We start from the raw sequence: 13,040 nt of genomic DNA on the forward strand, positions 1-13,040 counted from the left end.
CCGCCCTCTTGTCCACGTGCTGCTGCATTTTGAGTTCTCGGATGTTCATCCTACTTTGTTCTCCTTGTCAACCTACTTCTCTCTAAAACCAGTCTTTCCACTGTGGATGGAGAATGGTCACCTGCCGTATCAGTAAACAAAGGATGTTTCAACTGTCAAGCCATCAAGCCACCAACCACTCCGCAGCCGCCTGACTGTGTGCCCTGAGGGGATTCAGGATGCAGAAAAAGAGGACACTGGCCCCAGATAGTTAAGGTACATATCAAACAAATAATTTCAGTAAGCCCAGACTCTTGCATCTTTCCATACAAAGGAAAGTGCTAAATTCATTAACTTGAGATGTCTATTTCTCCTTTAATTAGCAGTAATCTTTTGATGTTCATTACTTGCTTTTTTGTTTGGTTTTTGTTTTTTGCAAAACCTCCTGTACATCCTGGCTTCCTCTTACCTCTTTGGAGCAGTCCCTCAGAGATAACTGAGAGGCTATTTCCCAGGCTTAAGTCCTCAGCAGGTCTGCGGAATAAAATAGAATTCTCAGCTTTAAGGTTGTGCATTTTTTTCAGCCGACACCACCAGTGCGAAGAAAAGGTCCCAGGGTGGACATCCCCCCGCCACCCCGGTCCAGCGCTGGGGCGCACTCTGCTCTGTGACTTCTCTGTGCAGGCTCGTGAGATTCCCTCACCGACAGCTGCCTCTGCCTCCCTGTGCCCCGGCCACTGTCGTCTGTCCGCGCGGCCCTCCCGGTAGAAGGCTTTCCTCCTGTTGAATGGCCTCCCCTAGGCTTCTGTAGATTTTCCTGCTACAGTCAATGCTTGGTAATAACGAATGCCATGAACTGACCATCAGGCAGTTTTAGGATACGGACTTTCTCAGCTAACCTTGCTGCCTCCCTTCCAGACCTGCAAGGGGTAAGAACATAAATGAGACTTTACATTGAGACTGCGCTGTGAGTCCATACACTGCTCCATACTTGGTGTGCAGGTTAAAGCACAAATCTTCAAAACCAGTCCTGTTTTCAACTCAGCTGATAAAACTTCCTTAGACGTTATAAATCACATTCATAAATTCACATGAATTCCTTCTACTTGGTTTTCTTTTCATACAGTTCAAATCCTGACTGGGCGATTGATGACCTCAACACACACAACCTTCCCAAGTAATTCTAAAAAATTCTTAGAAATCTAATACATAAAAATTCAAATATCACAAGCCTCATTTTCCTAGCTGTTCCAGCATTGTTTACAAATTCAGACAAATTCACACCTTTCAACTTAAAATTGTAAATCTAAAAACCTGCACATCTGAAATTGGAATCACAAGCCCATCTGTCAAGTAATCTAAAATGTCATATTCCCTGAAAAGTGACACTTTAAATACCAAATACACGGATTATGTCTAACCTTAACCCCAAAGTATTGATAATATGAATTTCATTTCATTCTAAACTTTCCATGGTTGAAAATGATTTCACCCATTATATAATTTGACTCTAAGGATTTGGAAAAATAAAAAAAAAAGCACAACCTAAAAATTGAAAATTATGTTTTATTTAAGGACATTACTAAGGAATATGGTTGGGGAAGGCAGCCTCTCAGATTTTTCTGAGGGAATTCTTACTCTTTTCCAAAGAGGTAAGGGAGGAGCCGGGATCTATAGGCATTTTTTGTTGCTGGAAAAAAACAAAACAAAACAAAACAAAACAAAAACCCCAAAACATGTAGTTGAACATCAAAAGATGATTGCTAACCACAAAAAGCCGGACAACTCAAGCTAATAATTTTAGCAGTTTTCTGCATATAGGAAGATGTGAGTCTAGGCTGATTGAAATTATTCCTTTGATAAGCACCTTAACTATCTGGGGCCAGCATCCAGCTTTTCTCCATCCTGAATTCCCCTCAGGGCTCCGAGGCTGACGGCTTGATGGCCAGCATAATAATTCACTGTTCACCGGAATAGCAGGCAACATTCTTTGTTTACTGAAATGGCCAGCAACGTTTTTTTGTTTTTTTTTTTTGTCCACAGATTCAAGGCTGCATTCTCGAGTTGCAGGGCAGGGTCAAATTTCACACCTGGGGCCAAGATATTGGTACAGAAGGGGAAAAAAAAAGTCTGTTTTCAAAGGGGGTAAAGAATTAAACAAAAACAATAGTTAAATATTTATTCTTCCATTTTTTTCGATATTCAATTTAAAATAGATACCGAGGGTTGCCCGTGAGCTCTAAACGGACTGAGGAGATGGAGAGGGATCAGAAAAGTGTCATGCCTGTCTAGAGCGAGCCCAGCGGATGGGATGTTCTCAGCGGCCACCATGACTTTTGTGACCTCTCTTAGGTTGTGAAAGGCCCCTCCCTTTCTCTGAGTGTCTCGACATAATCTCAGTTCAACAAGGAGAATGTCCTGTTCCATATAAAATCCACACTTCAAGGGTGTGACCTCTGCCCTCTCCCCGGTGGGGGCCGGTTGCGGTTTATGGCCCTGTTGGATATTAACCAGTTTTGTATTTAACCCATCATTAGCCAAACATACATATCTAGCTTCTCATTTGGTCTTTGGACAGGCTTTAACATCTTTCTGGTCACCTCATTAACTAGTTAAATAAATTCCTTGACACAGGTTCCTTTTCATTTTTGCCTGAGAGTCAGGATTTTTACCTTTTTGAAAATTCTACTTCAACCATTTATACATTTGAATTCTGTTTTTTGGTGCATAATAATTGACGACAGTTATGATCAAAGTTTTCTTTTATGGGCTTAATACCTTTAAAGTATTTTTAAAAGTATTAATGTATTGTTTAAAGTATTAAAACCTCAGATTCAGCTTTGCCTGATATTAAGAATCCCAGCTGTTGCTTTTGGTTGATATTTAGTACGTCATGGGTCAGAAACAGCAGCTTAGATACCCGTTAATTTCCATCCTTCTGAATTGCTTTATGTTAAATATCTCATATTCCACATATAGTTGGATTTTACTATTTGACCTAATGTGAGTTTGTTCCATCTCATGTTTGTTAAAATTACAAGTATATGTTTGGTCTTATTGCTATTGTCTGTTTGTTTTGTTTTGTTCTGATTTTAATACTTCCTTGCAATTTTCCTTTATTACTTTACTTTTTAAACAATTCTATTCTCCAAAGTACAACAGGATAGAGCAGAAAAGTGTATATATATATATATTGCAAGTCTCTTGACCTCATCCTTTATGCTTTGTCTTTTCTGTACTCTCCTCCTCTGCTGTTCTTGAAAATTGGAAGTTTATAGATTGTTTTCAGGTCCTCTGTTAACAACCATTATAACTTTAATGTCTGTTTCTTGATGTCATCTTAAAAAATGAAGCTGAACCTACTGCTTCTTGCTGTGAAATATGAGGAAATTACATCTTCCTCTCCTCTGTTTCGTCTACTTCCTTTTATTTGTAGCTGAACTTTTGTTCTAGTCCATTATGATTATATTATAATCCTCTTATATAGTTGTTCTTTTTTTAACCTTTAGGTAACTAGGAAAATGTATCATCTTTTAGAATGTATCAAATGTAAAGTATGAAGAGAAATTAAACATGTGTTTACCTTTGTGCATCTTGTTTCACAGATGTGATATCGTCTCTCATCTCTTTGGGGCTATTAATAGTTTTTGGAGTTTTTTCCTCCAATGTATCTTTTCTCCAAGTCACTTTGCCCTGTTTGTTTTGGTTTCTATCTTCTATGATAGAGGTTTTCCTCAGAAATCTAATAATTCTTGGCTGTGTGCTCATGATTAAGAGGGAAGGGGAACTAAAAGCTGATCGGAAGCTCTGGGTCTACAATGTGTGGGTGAACACACTGGCTTGGGCTGCTAAAATAAAATGACACAGGCTGGGAGGCTTAAACAGCAGACACTGATTTTCTCCCAGTTTTGGAGGCTGGGAAGTCCAAGATCAAGGTCCTGGCAGGTTTGGTTCTTGTTGAGGACTCTCCTGGCTGGCAGATGGCTACCTTCTTGGTGTGTCCTCAACATGGTGGTGGTGAGGAGGAGACAGAGGAGGAGGGAAAGAGAGAGAGATCTCTGTTGTTTCTTCTTTATTTTCCCCCCGGTTTTATTAGGAAAAATATTGATATAAAGCACTGTGTTAGTTTAAAGTGTACAGCATAATGATTTGACTTACATATTTTGCAAAATGATCCTCACAGTAAGTTAACATCCATCATCTCATACAGATACAAAACAAAAAAGAATGAAAAAGTTTTTTCCCTTGGGATGAGAACTCTTAGGATTTAGTCCCTTAACAACTTTCATATAACATACAGCAGTGTTGAGCAGTCCTCATTTTGTGTGTTACATCCCCAGCACTTAGTTCTCTTGTAACTCCAAGTTTGTACCTTTGACCACTATCCAGTTCTCCCCTCCTCACTCTCTACTGCTAGTAACCACAAATCAACCCTTTCTATGAGTTTGGTTTTCTCGTTCCCTTTTTATTTTTTTTTAAGATTCCACATATAAGTGACTGACTTGACTTCACTTAGGATAATGCCCTCAAGTTCCATCCATATTGTCACAAATGTTAGGATTTCATTTTTATGGCTAAATAATATTCGTGTGTGTGTGTGTGTGTGTATGTGTCCCATCGTGTGTATATACATATACCACAAATTCTTCATCCATTCATCTGTTGATGGACATTTAGGTTGTTTCCATGTCTTTGCTATTGTAAATTATGTTGCTATGGCCATGGTGGGGGAGGGGGTGCAGATAGCTCTTTGACAGTGTTTTTGTTCTGTTCGGATATATTCCTAGAAGTGAAATTGCTCGATTATATGGTAATTCTTATTTAAATTTTTTGAGGAAACTCCATACCGTTTTCCATAGTGACTGCACCAGTTTACATTCCCACCTGAAGTGCACCAGGCTTCCCTTCTCTCCATCTATTTGCCAGCATTTATCGTTGCGTGTCTTTTTGATGATAACCATCTAACAGGTGTGAGGTGACATATCACGTGGTTTTGACTTGCACTTTCCTGACAATTAGTGATATTGAGCGCATTTTCACATGCTTGTTGGCTATTTATATTCTTTGGGGAAATGTCTAGGTCCTTTATCCATTTAATTGGATTACTTTACTACTGAGTTGTATGAATTATTTATATACTTTGGATATTAACACCTTATCAGATACGTTGTTTGCAAATATTTCCCCCATTCTACAGATTGTCTTTTCATTTCAATAATCATTTCTTTTGATGTGCAGAAGCTTTTTATTTGATATAGCCCCACTGATTTGCTTTTATTTTGTTGCTTGTGCCTTAGATGTGATTTCTAAAAAATCACTGCCAAGATCCATGACAAGGAGCTTTTTCCCTATGTATTCTTCTAGGGGTTTTATGGATTCTGGCCCTACATTTAAGTCTTTAATGCAGTTCAAGTTAATTTTTGTGAGATGTAAGGTGGGGGTCTAGCGTCACTCTTTCCCATGTGAATATCCAATTTTCCTAGCACCATTTATAGTAGAGGACTGTCGTTTCTCCATTGTGTACTCTTGGCATCCTTGCCAAATATTAGTTGACTGGATAAATATGGGTTTATTTCCAGGCTCTTGATTCTGTTTTATTTGTCTATATGTTTGTTTTTAGGCCAGTACCATACTGTTTTGATTATTGTAGCTTTATAATATAGCTTGAAGTCAGGAAGGGTGATTCCTCCCTCTCTGTTCTTCTTTCTCATGATTGCTTTGGTGTTTGTGTGTGTGTGTGTGTGTGTGGTTCCATATAAATTAGGATTTTTTTTTTCTACTTCTGTAAAAAAGTGCCATTGGAATCTTGATAAAAATTGCATTGAATCTACAGATGGCCTTGGGTAGTATGGACATTTTAGAATATTAATTTTTCTGATCCATGAACACAGGATACCTTTCCATTTATTTATGTCTTCTTTGATTTTTTTTCATCAGTGTTTGTAGTTTTCATTGTAGAGATCTTTCACCTCCTTGGCTAAATTTGTTCCTAAGTTTTTTAAAAATCTGTTTTTTGTGATATTATAAATGGGATAGGTTTACTTCTTTTTCAGTAATTCATTGTTAGTGTATAGAAATGCTACTAATTTTTGTATGTTAATTTTGCATCCTGCAACTTTACTGAATTCATTGGCTAGACCTAATGGTTTTTCGAAGTCTTCAGGATTTTCTACGTAGACAATCGTGTCATCTGCAAATAGAGAGTTTTATTCCTTCTTTTCCAATTCTGATGCTTTTTATTACTTTTTCTTGGCTGATTGCTAAGGTGGGGATTTCCAATGCTGTGCTGAATAGGAGTGGTAGAGTGGGCACCCTTGTCTTGTGCCTGATCTTAGAAAAAAGTTTTCAACTGTTCACCACTGAATAATGTTAGTTGTGGACTTGTTATATATGGCCTTTATTATGTTGAGGTATGTTCCTTCTATACACAATTTGGTAAGTTTTTTAAAAATCATGAATGTATGATAAATTTTATCAAATGCTTTCTCTGCATCATATGACAGAGATGACCATATAATTTTTTTCTTTCATTTTATTAATGTGATGTGTCACATTGACTTACTTGCATATGTTGAACCACCCTTGCATTCCAGGGATAAATCCTACTCAGTATGGTGAATGTTCTTTGTAATGTGAATTCAGTTTGCTAGTATATTATTGAGAATTTTTTACTTCTATATTCATCAGGGATATTGACTTGTAGTTTTCTTTTCTCATAATGACCTTTCTGGCTTTGATGTCAGGGTAATGCTGGCTTTGTAAAATGAATTTGAGAGTGTTCTGTCCTCTTACGTTTTTTGGAAGACTTTGAGAAAGACTGAAGTTAATTCTTTAAATGTTTGGTAAAATTCACCAATGAAGCCATTTGGTCCTGGGCTTTTCATTGTTGAGTAAGTTTTGATTACTGACTCAATCTCCTCACCAGTAATTAGTCTGTTCAGATTTTCAGTTTCCTCCCAATTCAGTATTGGCAGGTTGTGTGATTCTAACAATTTTTTCATTTCTTCTAGGTTGTCTAGTTTGTTGGCATGTAGTTGTTCATGGTAGCCTCTTACAATCCTTTGTATCTGTGATATCAGCTGTAATATCTCCTTTTTCATTTATAATTTTGTTGATTTGGTTCCTCCCTCTTTTCCTTGGTTAGTCTAGCTAAAGGTTTGTTAATTTTATCTTTTCAAAGAACTAACTCGTAGTTTTATTAATCTTTTTTATTGTTTTCCCATTCTCTATTTCCTTTGTTTCTGCCCTGATCTTTATTTTTTCCTTCCTACTGCCAACTTTGGACTCAGTTTGTTTTTTTTCCCTAGTTCTTTGAAGCTTAGACCATTAGGTTGTTAATCTGACATCTGATTTCTTAATGTAGGTGTTTATTGCTATGCGCTTCCCTCTTAGAACTGCTTTTGTTGCATTCTGTCAGTTTTGATATGTTGTGTTTCCAGTTTTGTCTCAACATACTTTTGAATTTCCCATTTAATTTCCTCTTTGATCCATTGGTTGTTCAGAAGAGTGTTTTTTAATTTCCATTATTCATGTTTTCCAATTATTAATGTCTAGTTTCATAACATTGTGGCCAAAGACACTTGGTATGATTTCATTGTTCTTGAACTTGCTAAGATTTGTTCTGTGGCCTAACATTTGGTCCATCCTAGAAAATTTTCCACGTGTTCTAGAGAGGAATGTATATTCTGCTGTTGTCAGATACAATGTAATGTCTGTTACATCCATTTGGTCCATAGGGTTGATCAAATCTGTTTACTTATTGACTCTCTGTCTGGATGATCTATTCATTGTTGAGAGTGGGGTATTAAATTCCCCAACTATTACTGTATTGCTGTTTACTTTTCCTCTTAGCTCCCTTAGGTTTACCTTTCTACATTTAGGCACTCTGATGTTAGGTGCATAAATATTTACAATTGTTTTATCTTCTTGATGGATTGACCCTCTTATCATTATATAATGAGCTTCTTTGTCTCTTTTTATATTTTTAGTTTAAAGTCTATTTTGTTTGATATAAGTATAGCTACCTCTGCTTTTTTTGGTTAACATCTGCCGAGGAGCCACTTCACTGGAGTAATGCTTTACAGAGAATGATATGGTTTATGCAGCATCTCTCAGATGTCCTTGCATCTGATCCCTGCACTCACCCCACCAGACTGGTGTCTCTCTCATTACAGATGGGAATGTGCAGCTCAAAAAGGTGAGAGGACCGGCCCACAGCTTCAGAGTTAATAGAGGAGCCCAGGTTTTCAGAACCCAGATCTTGAGATCTTCCATAAACTCAGGGGTCTGTGAATTCTTTATGAACAAAACCCTGTTTTAAATTAGATGATAATCTTCACACACACACACACACACACACACACACACACATGCACACACACACCTCTGGAAGTGAAAATTTGCAATTTGAAAGGCTTTTCGTACTTGTCAGTATTCTTTTGGGTCAGCAAGGATTTTTTTTCCCTTTAAAAGGGCTTCATCATTCAATCCCAAGTTTGAGAAATTGTGAGTTTCACCAGGCCCTTTCACTTGGAGATAATGTATTTTTAAAAAAATTCCATTTTCTATTCAAATAGATGTCAGTCTGTTTTCAGTAAGAGCTTGATTTAAAAAAAAACAAAAAACCTCCCCAGGTGATTTAAGAAAAATGCGAATCAGAAGCAGAGCTATCTGATTGGGCTGGAGGTGGTTGCTAAGGAGCCGTTCAATACAGATAAGTTTCGTGCTGAGGCCAATAGGATCATGCCAAACTGACCTTTCCTGTGAGGCGGTCCACTGAGCACACAGCTATGGGAGGACCAGGACAGCCAGGCCATGGAGGGGCCGAGTGCCACAGATGCCAGGAAAAGTCCTTGGCAGTCAGGGGAGAAGCTGAGGCTTCTCGTGGCAGAAACCCTTGATGAAAGAAATGCTCACATACTGAGGTCTGGGTCATTCTGGCTTATACAGGAGTTAACCTGAATTTTTCTGCTAATTAAAACAGCCCGTTTGTGGCCTATCAAACATACACTGTACATCTGCTTTAATTATTAATGAAAAGAGCACACAGACCAGAAGACTGTCCATGTTTAAAAAAAAAAATTAAATGCCTCCCTTGCTGGGATGCCAAGGCTAGTCCTCCTTGGATGAGAAGGCTCCCTTCCCAGACGCCAAGGCCATGCTGATTTCTGTGTACGTGATCTTTTTTTTTTTTTCTTTTTTCGAACCTTGATGGAATGTATCTCTGACTTGTTTCATGTTCTTTGTCCAGGCAGGACGTAAAACTGCTGAAAACCGTGCTTCCCTGGAGCAGCTCCTCGGAGCTATTGAGAGGTTGTCTTCCAGTCTATAGCCCTCAGTCTGCCTCAGATGAAACTTTTCTATTCCTATTATAGACTGTTCATTATTTCTGTTGACAGGCTGCAGGAGCGCTACCCTCTGGCGAAGCTTTAGAAGTCCTGCAGCTTTGCACAAAGCCTGGAGCCTCGCTCCAAGGCAGGCTGCGGACAAGCTAGACAGAGGTATTCCGACTCTGAGCTGAAAATCCAGATGAATCAGTGACTGACCTCTATTAGAAATGTGTAAATTCCCAGGCACTTTCCTTGTAAAACCTTGCTCTGTGGTTTTAAGCCTTGCAAGTGAATGCCTTTTTACAGGTTTCCAAAGGGCCTTGTTGTACGTCACACATTTCGATCCATTTAGGTCAACAGGATGGATGAGACAACGGAGGCCCAGAGACCGAAGCTGGCGCAGGCCAGCCGGGGCCAGCACACCCTCTGTCCTGTCTCTAGGCGTGTGCGCTAACAGCCAGGATAGTGTGTGCTTTTTTAATCACTTTATTTTTAAAAAGAAAACAAGCATCATTGAGAAGTAGCTGAATCCCCCAAACAGCACTCATGGAAAGCCCCTGCAGGTCCACAGCGGGCCCACGAGGACGCTGCTGCCATCGGCCTAGTGGCAGTTTAACAAAACGGCAAACGGCGCCCGGGAGACAATAAACGGTGCCACAGACAGGAAACCCAAACCTGTCAACTCATGGCAAACGTCACTGCCTTTACGGGCAGAGGAAGAAACCTGGCGTGATTCTTCTCTGTGTGCTGGAGATTTTATTTTACGAATCTTTTGGGGAATCAGTGCCATTTAATAAATGTTTGTCAGGTACCACAAATCAGGGGCTACAGGGTTAAGCCACGCTCTTAAACTCACCTGAAGGCTGAGTCTCCTTAGTGGATTGTCTGGAAGTTACAGAGGCAGTTCTGTATGATGAACCTTGGAAAAGGCCAATAATCTGTTTCTTATTTTTAGACTTGGGCGTGGTTTTTTTTTTTTTTTGCTTTCATACATGAGATTAACGCTGACTTTTCTCTGTTTAAAACCAACCAGAATCCACCTGAAAGGAAGTGCAGGGAACAGCTCCCGTGGACATGCACCTTGACTTAGGGCCATGGGAACTCAGCCCTGTCTACGGCTGGAGTCCGCCTGCTCAGGACAGACAGACGGAGGAGCCGCACGCTTCTCCGGGCGTAAGAGCTGCCCACGCTGTTGTGCAGCTGTCAAGGGCATGGGAACCGACTGGATGTTGTGGTGATGGCCCTTTGTAGGCGGTATGCCCCCAAATGACAAAGGCTGGTTTCAAGCTCAAAACACAAACCAACAACTCACTTCTCTCCCCATCACACTGTTATTTCAAACATCCGCACTAGGAACCAGAATGATTTCCATTAAAACAAAAGCTCATTTTCTTAACTTGTGCTGGAATGCGTACGTAGTTTAACAGGCCACCGATCAGCTTATATTGTAGGGACAAGTCAGGTTTTCACATGTCCCAGTCTGACTTGTCCCTATAGTACATATAAATAAGTTACTCCCAGGTTTCTTCCTCCAATGACCTAGTCAGTTTCATTTTGTGGATTATCATGTCCAAACGAGTTGATTAATTTGTGTTTGTCACTGTGCCTGAGTTGTGGTAGGTCACCTGCAGGCCTCATGCAGAATTTAGAAACTGGATACATGACCTAGAACAGGACTGATGTCTTGTAAGCATGCAGAAGGGGACAGTGCGGGAGGGCTGAGCGTCAAGGCTGCGAGCGCTTGGTCAGTGGATGCCCAGCCCTGAGCAGGTTTCCAGCCTGCAGCTCCAGGGTGAGGGTGGGGCTCCTTGCCAGGGGGGGCGTGCGGTCCATCTGTTTTGCTCGGCCTCTCTGTTGAGTATCCAAGACATCCTGAATCTGTTTTCTACCAGGGAGCAGATGCAGCAGGTAGACTGGCACAGCTGTTACTTCAGCGTCTTTACCATGTACGGACCTTGCAATCTGTAGCCAATCTTCCTGTAATAATTCCTGGTGCCAACCCCTGGGAAGAAGCAGGAAAACAAAAGCAGGAAGTCTCTAGTCAGCATAACTTCAGTAACCCTCCAAAGCCAGCGAGGCGCCCCTCCTGGCCGGACCCCTTCCCGCTCCCACGCTCATCCACGGACCAAATTCCACTCCAGATCGACTCTCACTGTAATAAGTTTGGAACTTTTAAAAACTCTGAATTCAAGTTGCATTAAAACACAGAAACTCCGTACTTCAGAGCTTGTGAGTTTACAACCCTTCGCGGGCACAGTGCAGCACGACCCCAGATGAATGAGGGGTGGACTTCACGTTGGGGAGGCCAGGCCACGCTCCAGATGAAGGCACGGCACTCTGGCTTCCGGGAAGGCCGACCAAGGAGGGGTGAGAGAAGTAGGGTCCCCGCAGCTGCCAGCAGTGAAGGTATGTGACCGAGAAAGGGACCTCGCTGACAACGCTACACATCCAGGGCGGAGATTTCAGCAAAACACCATCCATGACATTCAATTCATGCTACTTGGTTTGCATTTCACTATTCTGTAGCTTTGTTTGTACTGATTGGTGTATTTATTTTGATATATGAGCAGTAATAAGCACTAGGAGTTTACACTGGTTTTATGTTTGCATACATTTAAGGAACATGCTGATTTAAGTCGGTACTAAAGATATGTGAACTTTTTTTCTTTAAAAGGAATCTATATATTATGTTTGAGAAACACTGTCCTAAATGGAGCCTCTACAATCAAACAGGATCACGTAGAAGAAGCTGAGCTCACAGGCGGATAAAGCATGGCTTGTGTGGATTACTGATGGGAGTGGGTAAGAGAATGGACTTTTGATCAGTTAGATATGGGTTTAAGACCTGCCATTTTAAGGTCCGTGGCCTTGGCCAATTACTTAATTTCTCTGAAGCTACATTTTATCATCTGTAATAATGTACCTGTATTTTAAGGATGCTGAATATGAAATAAGATAGTCCTTGAAATGTGTTCAGTCCAGAGTCTGGGAAAAAGCCAGTTCCTTGGAAACATTGGGTGTTATTATTTTAAAGTTTTTCATGATCTGATGCCTTATTTTATTTCTGGCTCCGTCTCTTGCTACCACTCGTCCCTGACACACTAGGCTTCAGCCTTGGTGAGCTAATTTTTCTAAATTCCCTGCGTGTCTGGCTCTTTGCCTAGCTTCCCAGTCTCTATTCCTGCTGGTCCCTCTAGCAAATTAATCAAACCCAAGGAGGGGGTCGTGGGAACCTGTGATTGACAGCCTGTTGGTCTTGTGGGACTGAGTCCTCAACCTATGGGGTCTGCTGCTACCTCCAGGGAGGCAGTGTCAGAACCGAGTTAACGTGGGCCACCCAGCTGGTGTTGCAGAGCTGCGTGATGTGTGGAGAACCCCCACCTCTGGGGGCAGGGGTGGTGGGGTATTCAGAGTATGTGTATAAGGTAACTGAAGACAGTGGAGCTTTTCCTCACAGGCTTTGCCTCCGCAGCTCTCCCCACGCTGCGCCGTGAGCGTGGTCGGCCTCCGCACGAGGGGTAAGCTCTGCATGTCTTGTTCACTGCTCTGTATTCCTCGTGATCAGAACTGTGCGCGACATCACAGCATGGCTAGCCTTCCCTGGTCTAGTCTGATTCTTTAGCCCAAACACTTGCAATTTAGGAACAGGATCTCCTACCATGTTTTGTTTCTTACTCCCTTCAAAATTTTTCAAGTATTAAGAAAATGGAACTGAAGCTGATGTGATGGAGG

The 13,040-nt window shown here is 40.8% G+C and overlaps 1 protein-coding gene across 1 annotated transcript in view; it reads right to left on the minus strand.

The window, feature by feature from the left end:
* Positions 1 to 9,778: 9,778 nt before the first annotated feature.
* ELP3 (elongator acetyltransferase complex subunit 3) overlaps positions 9,779 to 13,040 on the minus strand; it is an 80,898-nt gene continuing 77,636 nt past the window's right edge. Inside the window, exon 15 of the mRNA XM_006181219.3 lies at positions 9,779 to 11,310. Within this exon, the coding sequence (XP_006181281.1) occupies positions 11,234 to 11,310 (77 nt within the window). The 3' untranslated portion in view covers positions 9,779 to 11,233. The remainder of the gene's footprint in view (positions 11,311 to 13,040) is intronic.

The sequence above is a fragment of the Camelus ferus genome, chromosome 31, assembly GCF_009834535.1.
Source record: "Camelus ferus isolate YT-003-E chromosome 31, BCGSAC_Cfer_1.0, whole genome shotgun sequence".
Taxonomy (NCBI): domain Eukaryota; kingdom Metazoa; phylum Chordata; class Mammalia; order Artiodactyla; family Camelidae; genus Camelus; species Camelus ferus.